General features: G+C 48.4%; 1 protein-coding gene across 1 annotated transcript; it reads right to left on the reverse strand.

The window, feature by feature from the left end:
- Window positions 1-797: 797 nt before the first annotated feature.
- LOC144500801 (cholecystokinin-like) lies at window positions 798-8,375 on the reverse strand. The gene is made up of 2 exons (XM_078224265.1): window positions 8,162-8,375; window positions 798-925 (listed from the first exon to the last, which is right to left on the reverse strand). Exons 1-2 carry the CDS (start codon window positions 8,373-8,375, stop codon window positions 798-800), a joined length of 342 nt encoding a protein of 113 aa, XP_078080391.1.
- Between the last annotated feature and the right edge of the window lie 8,486 nt (window positions 8,376-16,861).

Genomic DNA, 16,861 nt, shown 5'->3' on the forward strand with positions numbered 1-16,861 from the left:
GACGATTCATCAAGTTAGAGATGACGTATAAATGCTTCTTGTTGCCATCACGCCAGGTGCTGTCAATCCCAGACATTTCATCGACCCTGAACCAATCTCGGCACCTCCTGGGTTAAAATCTGGTATAAACTTTTGCTGCTTCCGGATTCTCAAGAACTGGAGAGGTTACAGTGGAATACAGGGATGGAAGCTATACTGTCACATGTAAGTTGTACTCCTCCCCCACAAATGGCTTACATTCCTGAACTACAGTAATATATATATATATATATACTTCAGTCCATCATGAAGCATCCATCCATTCCCAGGAATAGTCACCTATTGTTATAACAAATTGGGTTGTGTTTTGATATTTATTTGGGGATTATATTGGATTTTTGATGTTCCATATTCCCAGGACACATGCATTTGCATGCACACACACACACACGCACACACACACACCTCAACTGTTTCACAAAGAATCAATTCTAATGCAGATTTCATTGGAGAGGTTTGTTAATCCCCAGAGAATCCAGGAACATGCACTGTTGTCTGTGGCAATTAGTGACTCTGAACACAAAGTGTGGTACACAACACTTAGACCATTTATTAAAACAACCAAAAAATATCAAATTCTTTCAGTGAAATCAACACCGATAACTTTTCCAATAATTCTTAAATGGATCAAAAATCCTTTTCTGCATTATTTTGCGAATGGGTTTATAACTGAAACAGGGAGAGAGATTCTGAGTTCAGTTTGTTTTTACACTGGGTGAATGGCATTACACACAAATATATTTTCTTGGAATGGTGATTTAGGAATCCAGATCATACTCCTCGATGCTGCGCTTGCCAAAGTCCATCCAGCCTGTGTAATCTCTGTCATGCATTTGATGGAGCACGTCCCGTAACTGATACCGGTCAGCCTGGTTCAATATCCCAGCTGTTTGAAATAAAAATCAGAATGAGACCTTATTGCCACTGTCCACTTTTTATTGTCTCCCTTCTTCTGATCACTGTCTCACTGGGACACAGTTCCACACACACTGTCTCACTGGCATACAGTTCCACACACACTGACTCTCACTGGCATACAGTTCCACACACAATGACTCTCACTGGGATACAGTTCCACACACACTGACTCTCACTGGGATACAGTTCCACACACACTGCCTCTCACTGGGATACAGTTCCACACACACTGACTCTCACTGGGATACAGTTCCACACACACTGCCTCTCACTGGGATACAGTTCCACACACACTGTCTCACTGGCATACAGTTCCACACACAATGACTCTCACTGGGATACAGTTCCACACACACTGACTCTCACTGGGGTACAGTTCCACACACACTGCCTCTCACTGGGATACAGTTCCACACACACTGACTCTCACTGGGGTACAGTTCCACACACACTGCCTCTCACTGGGATACAGTTCCACACACACTGACTCTCACTGGGATACAGTTCCACACACACTGACTCTCACTGGGGTACAGTTCCACACACACTGACTCTCACTGGGGTACAGTTCCACACACACTGACTCTCACTGGGGTACAGTTCCACACACACTGACTCTCACTGGGATACAGTTCCACACACACTGACTCTCACTGGGGTACAGTTCCACACACACTGACTCTCACTGGGGTACAGTTCCACACACACTGACTCTCACTGGGGTACAGTTCCACACACACTGCCTCTCACTGGGATACAGTTCCACACACACTGACTCTCACTGGGATACAGTTCCACACACACTGACTCTCACTGGGATACAGTTCCACACACACTGACTCTCACTGGGATACAGTTCCACACACACTGACTCTCACTGGGATACAGTTCCACACACACTGACTCTCACTGGGGTACAGTTCCACACACACTGACTCTCACTGGGATACAGTTCCACACACACTGACTCTCACTGGGGTACAGTTCCACACACACTGACTCTCACTGGGATACAGTTCCACACACACTGACTCTCACTGGGATACAGTTCCACACACACTGACTCTCACTGGGATACAGTTCCACACACACTGACTCTCACTGGGATACAGTTCCACACACACTGACTCTCACTGGGGTACAGTTCCACACACACTGACTCTCACTGGGATACAGTTCCACACACACTGACTCTCACTGGGGTACAGTTCCACACACACTGACTCTCACTGGGGTACAGTTCCACACACACTGACTCTCACTGGGATACAGTTCCACACACATTCCTATTCCTGTCCGGCCCGGCAGCTCAGAAGGGTGGGGAAAGGGAGGATGAGCAAACTGATCACAGCACCAAGGTACAGGGAGCCATCGAAATGGGGGGGGAGAAACAAAAAATGTAGTAGAAATTGGGGATAGTACACTTTTGGATGCTGTTGGGGGGGACGACTTAGCAGGGGTAAGCCATGGTGTACAGGTCACTGGCTCAGAGTCTGTCCTTGTGGCTCAGAAGGGAAGGGGGGAGAGGAGTAGAGGATTAGTCATTGGGGACTCCATAGTTAAAGGGACGGATAGGAGATTCTGCGGGAACGAGAGAGACTCGTGGTTGGTATGTTGCCTCCCATGAGCCAGAGTCCACGATGTCTCGGATCGTGTTTTATCGAAATCCTTAAGGGGGAGGGGGACCAGCCCCAAGTTGTGGTTCACATAGGCACTCAAGACATAGGTAGGAAAAGGGATGGGGATGTAAGGCAGAAATTCAGGGAGTTAGGGTGGAAGCTTAGGGCTAGAACAAACAAAGTTGTTATCTCTGGTTTGTTACCCGTGCCACGTGATAGTGAGGAGAGGAATAGGGAGAGAGAGCAGTTGAACACGTGGTTACAGGGATGGTGCAGGAGGGAGGGATTCAGATACCTGGACAATTGGGGCTCTTCCTGGGGTAGGTGGGACCTCTACAAACAGGATGGTCTGCACCTGAACCAGAGGGGTACCAATATCTTGGGGGGGAAATTTGCTAATGCTCTTCGGGAGGGTTTAAACTAATTCAGCAGGGGGTGGGTACCTGAATTGTAGCTCCGGTGTGCAGGAGGTTGAGAGTAGTGAGGTCATGGATGAGGTTTCAGGGTCGCAGGAGTGTACTGGCAGGCAGGAAGGCAGTTTGAAGTGTGTATACTTCAACGCCAGGAGCATCCGGAATAAGGTGGGTGAGCTTGCAGCATGGGTTGGTACCTGGGATTTCGATGTTGTAGCCATCTCGGAGACATGGATAGAGCAGGGACAGGAATGGTTGTTGCAGGTTCCGGGGTTCAGATGTTTCAGTAAGTGCAGGGAAGGTGGTAAAAGAGGGGGAGGTGTGGCATTGTTAGTCAAGGACAGTATTACGGTGGCAGAAAGGACATTTGATGAGGACTCGTCTACTTAGGTAGTTTGGGCTGAGGTTAGAAACAGGAAAGGAGAGGTCACCCTGTTTGGAGTTTTTTATAGACCTCCGAAAAGTTCCAGAGATGTAGAGGAAAGGATTGCAAAGATGATTCTGGATAGGAGCGAAAGTAACAGGGTAGTTGTACTGGGGGACTTTAACTTTACAAATATTGACTGGAAAAGCTATAGTTCGAGTACTTTAGAGGGGTTGGTTTTTGTCCAATGTGTGCAGGAAGGCTTCCTGACGCAGTATGTAGATAGACCAACAAGAGGCGAGGCCACATTGGATTTGGTACTGGGTAATGAACCAGGCCAGGTGTTAGATTTGGAGGTAAGTGAGCACTTTGGTGACAGTGACCACAATTCGATTACGTTTACCTTAGCAATGGAAAAGGATAGGTATATACCAAAGGGCAAGAGTTATAGCTGGGGGAAAGGAAATTATGATGCGATTAGGCGAGATTTAGCTGGCATAGGTGGGGGAAGGAAACTGCAGGGGATGGGCACAATTGTAATGTGGAACTTGTTCAAGAGACAGCTACTACACGTCCTTGATAAATATGTACCTGTCAGGCAGGGAGGAAGCAGACGTGTCAGGGAACCGTGGTTTACTAAGGAAGTTGAATCTCTTGCGAAGAGGAAGAAGGAGACTTATGTTAAGATGAGACGTGAAGGCTCAGTTAGGGCACTTGAGAGTTACAAGTCAGCCAGGAAGGACCTAAAGAAAGAGTTAAGAAGAGCCAGGAGGGGACATGAGAAGTCTTTGGCAGATAGGATCAAGGAAAACCCTAAAGCTTTCTATGGGTATGTCAGGAGTAAGAGAATGACTAGGGTAAGATTAGGGCCAGTCAAGGACAGTAGTGGGAAGTTGTGCGTGGAGTCTGAAGAGATAGGAGAGGCACTGAATGAATATTTTTCGTCGGTATTCTCACTGGAGAGGGACAGTGTTGTCGAGGGGAGTACTGAGATGCAGGCTTTGGACTGGATGGGATTGATGTTCATAAGGAGGAGGTGTTAGCAATTCTGGAAAGGGTAAAAATAGATAAGTCCCCTGGGCCGGATGGGATTTATCCTAGGATTCTCTGGAAGGCTAGAGAGGAGATTGCAGAGCCTTTGGCTTTGATCTTTGTGTCGTCATTGTCTACAGGAACAGTGCCAGAAGACTGGAGGATAGCAAATGTTGTTCCCTTGTTCAAGAAGGGGAGTAGGGACAACCCTGGTAATTATAGGCCGGTGAGCCTTACTTCTGTTGTGGGCAAAGTATTGGAAAGGATTATAAGAGATAGGATTTATAATCACCTAGAAAGGAATAATTTGATTCGGGATAGTCAGCACGGTTTTGTGAAGGGTAGGTCGTGCCTCACAAACCTTATTGAGTTCTTTGAGAAGGTGACCAAAGAGGTGGATGAGGGTAAAGCGGTTGATGTGGTGTATATGGAATTCAGCAAAGCATTTGATAAGGTTCCCCATGGTAAGCTTTTGCAGAAAATACGGAGCCATGGGATTGAGGGTGATTTAGTGGTTTGGATCAGGAATTGGCTAGCTGTAAGAAGACAGAGGGTGGTGGTTGATGGGAAATATTCATCCTGGAGTTCAGTAACTAGTGGTGTACCGCAAGGATCTGTTTTGGGGCCACTGCTGTTTGTCATTTTTATTAATGACCTGGATGAGGGCGTGGAAGGATGGATTAGTAAATTTGCGGATGACACTGAAGTCGGTGGAGTTGTAGACAGTGTGGAGGGAAGTGGCAGGTTACAGAGGGACATAGATAAGCTGCAGAGCTGGGCTGAGAGGTGGCAAATGGAGTTTAATGCGGAAAAGTGTGAAGTGATTCACTTTGGAAGGAGTAACAGGAATACAGAGTACTGGGCTAATGGTAAGATACTTGGTAGTGTGGATGAACAGAGGGATCTAGGTGTCCATGTGCATAGATCCCTAAAAGTTAGCACCCAGGTTGATAGGATTGTTAAGAAGGCGTACGGTGTGTTAGCTTTTATTGGTAGAGGGATTGAGTTTCGGAGCCAGGAGGTCATGCTGCAACTGTACAAAACTCTGGTGCGGCCGCATTTGGAGTATTGCGTACAGTTCTGGTCGCCGTATTATAGGAAAGATAGAACATAGAAAAACTACAGCACAAACAAGCCCTTCGGCCCACAAGTTGTGCCGAACACATCCCTACCTTCTAGACCTACCTATAACCCTCCATCCTATTATGTTCCATGTACTCATCCAGGAGTCTCTTAAAAGACCCTATTGAGTTCGCCTCCACCACCACTGACGGCAGCCGATTCCACTTGCCCACCACCCTCTGTGTGAAAAACTTACCCCTAACGTCTCCCCTGTACCTACCCCCCAGCACCCTAAACCTGTGTCTTCTTGTAGCAGACATTTCCACCCTGGGAAAAAGCCTCTGAGAGTCCACCCGATCTATGCCTCTCAACATCTTATACACCTCTATTAGGTCTCCTCTCATCCTTCGTCTCTCCAAGGAGAAAAGACCGATAGAACATAGAAAAACTACAGCACAAACAGGCCAAAGATGTGGAAGTGTTGGAAAGGGTGCAGAGGAGATTTACCAGGATGTTGCCTGGTATGGTGGGAAAATCGTATGAGAAAAGGCTAAGGGGCTTGAGGTTGTTTTCGTTAGAGAGAAGAAGGTTAAGAGGTGACTTAATAGAGGCATACGAGATGATCAGAGGATTAGATAGGGTGGATAGTGAGAGCCTTTTTCCTCGGATGGTGATGGCTAGCACGAGGGGACATAGCTTTAAATTGAGGGGATGGAGATATAGGACAGATGTTAGATGTAGGTTCTTTACTCAGAGAGTAGTAAGGACGTGGAATGCCCTGCCTGCAGCAGTAGTGGACTCGCCAACATTAAGAGCATTCAAATGGTTATTGGATAAACATATGGATGATATCGGAATAGTGTAGATTAGGGGGGCTTTAGATTGGTTCCACTGGTCGGCGCAACATCGAGGGCCGAAGGGCCTGTACTGCGCTGTAATGTTCTATGTTGGGGGTGGCACGGTAGCACAGTGATTAGCACTGCTGCTTCACAGCTCCAGGGACCTGGGTTCGATTCCCGGCTTGAGTCACTGTCTGTGTGGAGTTTGCACATTCTCCTCGTGTCTGCGTGGGTTTCCTCTGGGTGCTCCGGTTTCCTCCCACAGTCCAAAGATGTGCGGGTTAGGTTGATTGGCCAGGTTAAAAATTGCCCCTTAAAGTCTTGAGATATGTAGGTTAGAGGGATTAGTGGGTAAATATGTGGGGGTAGGGTCTGGGTGGGATTGTGGTCGGTGCAGACTCGATGGGCCGAATGGCCTCCTTCTGCACTGTAGGGTTTCTATGATGATTGTATGAATATACTCTTCTATGATGTTCTATGTTCTATTTTACCATTTTGATTTTAGGTGTTGGGCAGAGTTGAAACTGGGAGTGTTTCAGATCCGACTTTAGACCCGTTCTCAGGCGCCCCCCGTACGCACCCTGTCTGAAAAATATCAGTGATTCCGAATCGCGCTGCACAAGTCTGTGGGCGGGGCTTAACGCGCCCGAAATCCTGCAGCTCCAATCGGAGCCTCCAACTGCGCACGCGCAGAGAAAACAAATGATAGAATGTGGCTCCCCTGCCACATCCCTCCTGGGCCGGATAACGCCTCCCCTTGACCCCCACAGACATTGCCCCACCCCCACAACATTACTGACCCCCTTATCCCCCCACCCCCTCCGCCACCCAGAGTGATTGTGGGCCCCTCCCCCTCCCCCGCACCTATCCTTCCATTCCTGATGACCATTGTTTCCCAATCCTTGTATCTTCTGCAGGCTCACAGCTTCAATTCTAAAGCTGCCCCCAGTGACAGAGCCCCCACCCACTGAAATTCCCTCTCAAACCTTTCGGCCCTCCTCCTGAACCAACCAGCTGGCTTTTTATGGAGCCCCTCACATCCTAATTGTTGCAGAGCAATGTGCAGCCAATGAAGATCATTGTTGGAATGTAGGCAGAGCAACTGTAATTTGCACAATGTGATAATGACCAGGGAATCTAATTTAGTAATGTTGAATCAGCTCTTGGCCAGGACATTGGAATGAATCCACCCCCCCTCCTCCTCCCCCACCCCCGCCTTCCCTCCACTGGGCTTGAGATCTAATATGTCCACCTTTTTAAAGCTTATTTTTCATGTCACAAGTAGGCTTACATTAACACGACGGCACGGTGGCACAGTGGTTAGCACTGCTGCCTCACAGCGCCAGGGAGCCAGGATCAATTCCAGCCTCGGGTGACTGTGTGGAGTTTGCACATTCTCTCCGTGTCTGCGTGGGTTTCCTCCATTTGCTCCGGTTTCCTCCCACACTCCAAAGATGTGCTAGGGTTAGGTTGATTGGCCATGCTAAATATGTGGGGTTATGGGAATAGGGTCTGGGTGGGATTGTTGTCGGTGCAGACTCAATGGGCTGAATGGCCTCCTTCTGCAGTGTAGGGATTCTATGAACATTGCAGTGAAGTTACTGTGAAAATCCCTGAGAGGATAAGGGCAAATGGGACCTTGGTTTATGTGAAAGGCTGCACCTCTGGCAGTGCAGCTCTCCATCAGTACTGCACAGGGATGGTCAGCCTGCTCAGATTTATCCATCTGGCTTCCTTGTGCCTTGGTGGACTCCCTGAAGGACACCTCTCTATGTTAAGGACGATATGGTGACCCAGCGAGAGTCTTCTGGAAAGGAAGGGAAACAATTTGCAGAAGGCTTTATTGAACGTGTGTGTGAGGCGTTCCCACTGTACCTTCTTGAATCTGAGGTAGCAGCCTGGATATCAGGTCCTCTGCTCTTAAAGGGGCAGCCCTGCGGCCCAGTGGACCAGCCCCATTGCCTGATGGGTACTTGCCAGTGCGTTCCAGGGTGATTCCTCCATTATGGTGAGGGCCAGAGAGTGGCTTTGACAGGCAGCCTGTTGCCAGGACAACCACTAGAACACTGATGTACATGGTGTTGGTCATATCTGCAAAAAACAAATCACACACTGGCATCCACAAACAATAAATGGACAAAGTATCTTTAAACATAATCGGAGATCATTACTGAGCAGCGAACAAGGACAGAATAAGGATGGGTTGTAAATGGCAAAACTTGGGGGTCCAAAGATACTTTGAGTTTCATGTACACAGATCATTAAAATGTCACAAACAGATACAAGATCATCAGAAAAGCCACAAGAATGCTGGCCTTTATTTCTAGAGAGGGCAGCACGGTGGCACAATGGTTAACGCTGCTGCCTCACAGCGCCAGGGAACCCGGTTCAATTCCAGCCTTGGGTCACTGTCTATGCGGAGTCAGCACGTTCCCCGCGTGTCCGCGTGGGTTTCCTCCGGGTGCTCCGGTTTCCTCCCATGGTAAATGTGTGAGGTTTTGAGGATATGGCGAGGGGTGGGGGGAGGGGGGGGTGAATCTGGGTAAGATATTCTGTCGGAGAGTCAGTGCAGACTCAATGGGCCAAATGGCCTCTTTCTGTTCTGTAGGGTGGCTATGATCCTATGAGATTGAGAATAGAAACTTGTAGAATTTGCGGTTGAGTTATACAAAACCCTGGTTAGAGCACAGCTGGAGAGCTGGGGTCAGTTCAAAGCTGACCACTGAGGGAAGGATGGACTCATGTTGGAGCAAGAGCAGATTTACAAAATTATACCCAAACTCCAAGTGTAAATTACCAGGAGAGATTGCACAAACTAGGATTGTGTTTCCTGGATTCAGACGGGGAGATTTGATTGCAATTTCAAGATATTAAGGGAGATAAACAAGATGGAGACAGGGCTGCCAGCAGAGGTGAACTTTCATCCTGGTGACCTCCCCCCCCCCCCCCTCCCCTGCCCCTCTCCCCCACTCCCCCCAACCCCACACACACACACACACACACACACACACACACACACACACACACACACACACACACACACACACACACACACACACACACACACACACACACCCAGAATTAACTTTCTACATGAACACGGTAAACGTTCCCACTCTCCCAGAACTGTTAAAAATGGTCAAAATCACAGATAGCTGTTCCCCTCACTCTGATCACAGCCTCTTGAGCCCCATCCCACTGCTCTGCATCTGCAATACCATCTGCCCCTGGCATTGATTAGATTCTCCCGCTCTGCCCCTGAACTTCTCCCGAGACCGGAACATATAATCTCTCCAGTGCAGAAGGAGGCCATTCAGCCCATCAAGTCTGCACTGACCACAGTCCCACCCAGGTCCTACCCCCGCAACCCCACACATTTACCCCGCCAATCCCTATGACACTAGGGTCAATGTAGCACAGCCAATCAACCTTAACCCCGCACATCTTTGGAGTGTGGGAGGAAACCAGAGCACCTGGAGGAAACCCACTGGGAGAACGTGCAAACTCCACACAGACAGTGACCTGGGCCTGGAATCGAACCCGGCTCCCTGGCGCTGTGAGGCAGCAGTGCTAACCACTGTGCCACCGTGCCATCCCTAACCCACAGTGCGAGATCCTTACCCAGAGGAATTGGATGGAGGTGGGGCGGGAGGGGGGGGTGGGGGGGGGGGGAGGGAGGGAGGGAGGGACTGGACTGAAAGTATAAAGTGTAAAGTGTCCCTCCTCGGGGTAGAGCTCTCGGTTAATTTGCTCACGCTCAGGATGAAGTCATAAAATATCAGAATTTGTTTTGCGGCAGATGCCGCCCCCCCGCCCCCCCCCGCCCCCTCCCCCCCCCCCCCAATGTGGGGCCACCCTGGGCACCTGGTCAGATAATCGAGAGGTTTCAGAGAGACAGAATCCACTGGTGAATCCAGATCTGTCAGCAGTGAAATTAGGAACCGTTTCTACACTCAAAGCGGAGCAGACATGTGGAACTCTTCCACAAATGGTAGTTGATGCTGGACCAACTGTTAATCTTAGATTTGAGGAGAGAAACATTTTCTTAGCTGAAGGTATTAAGGACAATGGGAAAGGGTGGGTATATGGACTCGGTCAACCATTATCTCATTGAATTAGGAAACAGGGCCAAGGGGCAGAATGGCCTCTTCCAACACTGATATTCTTCCTATTTTCCGATGCACATTAACACACTGAACTCAACACATAAAGTTGAAGCAATGTTGACATAAACCCAGATTATCTTGACTGAGTCTTGGGTAGATGTGTAATCAAAGAAAAAATTATCTTTCATTTCTATAGCACCTTACACATCCTATAAAGAAACTGCCAGACAGTCAATACTTTTGAAGTGTAGCCAATGTTGTAATATAGGCAAATGGAGCAGACTGTGTGCGGCACTCCCTCAGTACTGACCCTCTGACAGTGCGGCACTCCCTCAGTACTGACCCTCTGACAGTGCAGCACTCCCTCAGTACTGACCCTCTGACAGTGTGGCACTCCCTCAGTGCTAGCCCTCTGACAGTGCGGCACTCCCTCAGCACTGACCCTCTGACAGTGCGGCACTCCCTCAGCACTGACCTTCTGACAGTGCAGCACTCCCTCAGGACTGCCCCTCTGACAATGCAGCACTCGCTCAGTACTGACCCTCTGACAGTGCAGCAGTCCCTCAGTACTGGCCCTCTGACAGTGCAGCACTCACTCAGTACTGACCCTCTGACAGTGCAGCACTCCCTCAGTACTGACCCTCTGACAGTGCAGCACTCCCTCAGTACTGACTCTCTGACAGTGTGGCACTCCCTCAGTGCTAGCCCTCTGACAGTGCAGCACTCCCTCAGCACTGACCCTCTGACAGTGCAGCACTCCCTCAGCACTGACCCTCTGACAGTGCAGCACTCCCTCAGTACTGACCCTCTGACAGTGTGGCACTCCCTCAGTGCTAGCCCTCTGACAGTGCAGCACTCCCTCAGCACTGACCCTCTGACAGTGCAGCACTCCCTCAGCACTGACCCTCTGACAGTGCAGCACTCCCTCAGCACTGACCCTCTGACAGTGCAGCACTCCCTCAGTACTGACCCTCTGACAGTGTGGCACTCCCTCAGTGCTAGCCCTCTGACAGTGCAGCACTCCCTCAGTACTGACCCTCTGACAGTGCGGCACTCCCTCAGTACTGACCCTCTGACAGTGCGGCACTCCCTCAGTACTGACCCTCTGACAGTGCAGCACTCCCTCAGTACTACCCTCTGACAGTGCGGCACTCCCTCAGTACTGACCCTCTGACAGTGCAGCACTCCCTCAGTACTGACCCTCTGACAGTGCAGCACTCCCTCAGTACTACCCTCTGACAGTGCAGCACTCCCTCAGTACTACCCTCTGACAGTGCGGCACTCCCTCAGTACTGACCCTCTGACAGTGCGGCACTCCCTCAGTACTGACCCTCTGACAGTGCAGCGCTCCCTCAGCACTGACCCTCTGACAGTGCAGCGCTCCCTCAGCACTGACCCTCTGACAGCGCAGCGCTCCCTCAGTACTGACCCTCTGACAGTGCGGCACTCCCTCAGTACTGACCCTCTGACAGTGCGGCACTCCCTCAGTACTGAAGTTCAGACTCTGCCCTTGAGGCTCTGGGGTGAATCTTGGAGCCACTTCTCTCTAAGTGTAAAACCTCACCCTGGTTGACACCGTGTTCCTGGGGAAAGTCCGGGTGGGTCACTGACAGAAGCACCAACTCTGAAGCTGACATTCCAGCCGGAGGGGGAGTCTGGCGGGGTTCAGATGGGATTAAAGCCCCTGTCCGGTGTGAATCAAACCCCGCTGAACCCAGATCAGTTCACACACTCCCCGGGGCAGGAGCTGGAACAGGAGGGATGGAGGTGAGGGGAGAAAGGGAGGAGAAGAAGCAACTCAGAGATCACAAGTGAAGCGAGGAGAAATAATGGAAAAGAAAGAGAAAATAAAGATACTGGGTAAAAAGGATAGAAGTTGAAAGGTAGAAAGTGAGTGTGCGCCGCTCACCCGCTCTGGAGCCTGTCTCTGTCCAAGGTGCTGATTTGAACTCCTGGATCCTCTGGCTGTTCAGTCCCGACTCTCTGCGGCTTTTATACAGCCCATTACTCACGTGTCTGATCTTAAACACTGGGGAAACTAAATAAATAAATGTCAAAAGTAGTTCTCTGCGTCATTTGAGTTTCAAATCCCTTCCGAACTCTCTCAAGGTTCATAAAAAAACACAACAGGAGGATGAGATTAGAATCATTGTTTAATGTTCTCAGGCAGATAAGTTTAGATCCAATGAGTGTGGGTGTGAAGTATGAGAGTGTGAGTGTGCAGTGTTTGTATGTAAGTGTGTGTGTGTGTGCAGTGTGTGTGTGCGCAATCTGTGTGTGCATGTGTGTGTGTGCGCAATCTGTGTGTGTGTGCAGTGTGTGTGCAGTGTGTGTGTGTGTGCAGTGTGTGTGTTAGTGTGAGTTGTGTACCAGTGTGGCGTGTATCAAAGTGTGCGTGGGTATGTGTTTCTGTGAGTGTGAGGAATGTGACAGAGTAAATGTGTGTGTATTAGTGTGAGAATTTGTGTGTGTGTGTGTGTGTGTGTGTGTGCTATTGTGCACAAGTGTGTTAATGTGAGTGTATATGTAAGGAGTGTGTGTGTAATTTTAAAAATTCTATCGTGGGATGTGGACATCAGTGGTTAGGCCAGAATTTACTGCCCATTCCTAATTACCCTTGAGAAGGTGATGGTGAGCTGCCTTCTTGAACCGCGACAGTCCGTGTTATACAAGTACACCAACAGAGTTGTTAGTTATGTTTAGGTTTATTGATTAGTGTCACAAGTAGGCTTACATTAACACTGCAATGAAGTTACTGTGAAAATTCCCTAGTCATCACACTCTGGCGCCTGTTCTGCTACACTGAGGGAGAATTTAGCATGGCCAATGCACCTAACCAGCACATCTTTTGGATTGTGGGAGGAAACTGGAGCACCCGGAGGAAACCCACGCAGACACAGGGAGAATGTGCAGCCTCCACACAGGCAGTGACCTAAGCTGATGGTGAGCGACTTGGAGGGGAACTTCCAGGTAGTCATGTTTCCATGTGTCTGATGCCCTCGTCCTTCTTGATGGTACAGGTACATGTCTCACAAATTTAATTGAGTTTTTTGAAGGGGTAACCAAGAAGGTAGATGAGGGCAGTGCCGTAGATGTTGTCTACATGGACTTTAGCAAGGCCTTTGACAAGGTACCGCAAGGTTGTTGCATAACGTTAAATCTCACGGGATCCAGGGTGAGGTATCTAAATGGATACAAAATTGGCTTCTTGACAGAAGCCAGAGGGTGGTTGTAGAGAGTTGTTTTGCAAACTGGAGGCTTGTGACCAGCGGTGTGCCTCAGGGAGCAGTGCTGGGCCCACTGTTATTTGTCATTTATATTAATGATTTGGATGAGAATAAAGGAGGCATGGTTAGTAAGTTTGCAGATGACACCAAGATTGGTGGCATAGTGAACAGTGAAGAAAGTTATCTCCAATTGCAACGGGATCTTGATCAATTGGGCCAGTGGACTGACGAATGGCAGATGGAGTTTAATTTAGACAAATGCGAGGTGATGTATTTTGGTTGATTGAACCAGGGCAGGACTTACTCAGTTAATGGTAGGGCGTTGGGGAGAGTTACAGAACAAAGAGATCCAGGGGTACAGGTTCATAGCTCCTTGAAAGCAGAGTCACAGGTGGACAGAGTGGTGAAGAAGGCATTCAGCATGCTTGGTTTCATTGGTCAGAACATTGAATACAGGAGTTGGGACGTCTTGTTGAAGTTGTACAAGACATTGGCAAGGCCACACTTGTGTGCAATTCTGGTCACCCTATTATAGAAAGGATATTATTAAACTAGAAAGATTGAAGAAAAGATTTACTAGGATGCTACTGGGAGTTGATGGATTGAGTTATAAGGACAGGCTGAATAGACTGGGACTTTTCTCTCTGGAGTGTAGAAGGCTGAGGGGTGACCTTATAGAGGTCTATAAAATAATAAGGGGCATAGACAAGGTAGATAGTCAATATCTTTTCCCAAAGGTAGGGGAGTCTAAAACTAGAGGGCATAGTTTTAAGGTGAGAGGGGAGAGATACAAAAGTGTCCAGAGGGGCAATTTTTTCACACAGAGGGCGGTGAGTGTCTGGAACAAGCTGCCAGAGGTCGTAGTAGAGGCGGATACAATTTTATCTTTTAAAAAGCGTTTAGATAGTTACATGGGTAAGATGGGTACAGAGGGATATGGGCCAAATGCAGGCAATTGGGATTAGCTTAGGGGTTTTAAAAAAAAAGGGCGGCATGGACAAGTTGGGCCGAAGGGTCTGTTTCCATGCGGTAAACCTCTATGACTCTATGACTGTATGAGGTAGTGGGTTTGGAAGGTTCTGTCTAAGAGGCCTTGGTGAGCTCCCTCAATGAGCTTTCTTTTGTTCAGGAAATGGTGTTTCGGGAATGGTAATTGGCTGGATTGGATTTGTCCTGCTCTTTTTGGACTGGATACAACTGGGCAATTTTCCAAAGTGTCAGGTAGGTGTCAGTGTGGTAGCTGTATTGGAACAGTTTGTCTAAGAGTGGCATGTTCTTCAGTACTATTGCTGGGATTTGAAAGATTACGTTTAATTATAAATGTGTGCTGTTATTATTCATTTCATATTCTCAGCTTCATCTAACACCCTGGAGTATGGGAACCCCAAATTATTCTAAGTTCTTCCTTTCCAAAATTACCACGTTTCACTTTGTTACTTTCACCAGTCTGTGTCTGAGTTAATAGACTGGACAGTGTGATTCTGAAGTTTGTGAGTTCAAAAAGAAATTCCAGAAGATTAAACACAGTGACTGAGGGGGCATTGGCACACGCAGTTTGATGCAGCAAAGTGCCTTATCCAAATTTGCAACACTGCAGTGTGTGTCAATGATGTGATCACAGCCAGAGCTCTCAGTAGATTTGAGAGTTGCTCAGTGCTGTGCTTACTGATTTCCGAGGGTTCCTGGTGTTACACCTAGTCATGATGTGGAGATGCCGGCGTTGGACTGGGGTAAACACAGTAAGAAGTTTAACAACACCAGGTTAAAGTCCAACAGGTTTATTTGGTAGCAAAAGCCACACAAGCTTTCGAGGCTCTAAGCCCCTTCTTCAGGTGAGTGGGAATTCTGTTCACAAACAGAACGTATAAAGACACAGACTCAATTTACATGAATAATGGTTGGAATGCGAATACTTACAACTAATCCAGTCTTTAAGAAACAAAACAATGGGAGTGGAGAGAGCATCAAGACAGGCTAAAAAGATGTGTATTGTCTCCAGACAAGACAGCCAGTGAAACTCTGCAGGTCCACGCAACTGTGGGAGTTACAAATAGTGTGACATAAACCCAATATCCCGGTTGAGGCCGTCCTTGTGTGTGCGGAACTTGGCTATCAGTTTCTGCTCAGCGACTCTGCGCTGTTGTGTGTCGCGAAGGCCGCCTTGGAGAACGCTTACCCGAATATCAGAGGCCGAATGCCCGTGACCGCTGAAGTGCTCCCCAACAGGAAGAGAACAGTCTTGCCTGGTGATTGTCGAGCGGTGTTCATTCATCCGTTGTCGCAGCGTCTGCATAGTTTCCCCAATGTACCATGCCTCGGGACATCCTTTCTTGCAGCGTATCAGGTAGACAACGTTGGCCGAGTTGCAAGAGTATGTACCGTGTACCTGGTGGATGGTGTTCTCACGTGAGATGATGGCATCTGTGTCGATGATCCGGCACGTCTTGCAGAGGTCTCTCCACTCCCATTGTTTTGTTTCTTAAAGACTGGATTAGTTGTAAGTATTCGCATTCCAACCATTATTCATGTAAATTGAGTCTGTGTCTTTATACGTTCTGTTTGTGAACAGAATTCCCACTCACCTGAAGAAGGGGCTTAGAGCCTCGAAAGCTTGTGTGGCTTTTGCTACCAAATAAACCTGTTGGACTTTAACCTGGTGTTGTTAAACTTCTTACTGTGGTTACACCTAGTGTCAGGTAAAGGGAGCAGGGAGGGATGGCTGCAGCGACACACAGATACAGTGGAAAACTAGATAAACACATGACAAAAAAGGAAATGGAAGGATATGTTGATAGGGTGAGATGGAGGAAAGTGGGAGGTGTCTCGTATTGGGCACAAACTGGGAATTTGGGCCAAATGGCCTGTTTCCCTGCTGTACATCAGTCTATGGAAGTATGAGCATTGACAGGTGAGGACTCCAGGGTCACTCCCAGCTGTGTCCCGGAGATCTTCAATTCCACAAATAAACTGAAAAAGACTTGGTCTGGTCATTACCACATGTCGCTTTGATGTAATAGTTGTGGTGCAGAGTGCAACCCCGAACTCAACTCTGGCTCCTGAGGCCCCATTTTCTACTTCAGACTGAGCTGGTGGAACTCGGAATGGGTTCTTAGGAAGAACAGAGGAAAGGCCAGTTGATGCAATCGAGGAAATTTCTCTGTCTGATAATGTTTGTACAGGACGTTCGATTTCGTCAGTTACAATTCCAGTTGATGGTTCCCACTGCTCCCAGTGTAACTCCT

The sequence above is a fragment of the Mustelus asterias genome, chromosome 11, assembly GCF_964213995.1.
Source record: "Mustelus asterias chromosome 11, sMusAst1.hap1.1, whole genome shotgun sequence".
Taxonomy (NCBI): domain Eukaryota; kingdom Metazoa; phylum Chordata; class Chondrichthyes; order Carcharhiniformes; family Triakidae; genus Mustelus; species Mustelus asterias.

What these genes read in the sequence shown, in the direction of transcription:
- LOC144500801 (XM_078224265.1), bottom strand. Translation starts at nt 8,375, where the DNA reads ATGACCAACACCATGTACATCAGTGTTCTAGTGGTTGTCCTGGCAACA. An exon ending in GCTACCTCAGATTCAAGAAG is followed by an intron (nt 926 to 8,161) that starts GTACAGTGGGAA and finishes TATTTCAAACAG; the next exon opens with CTGGGATATTGAACCAGGCT.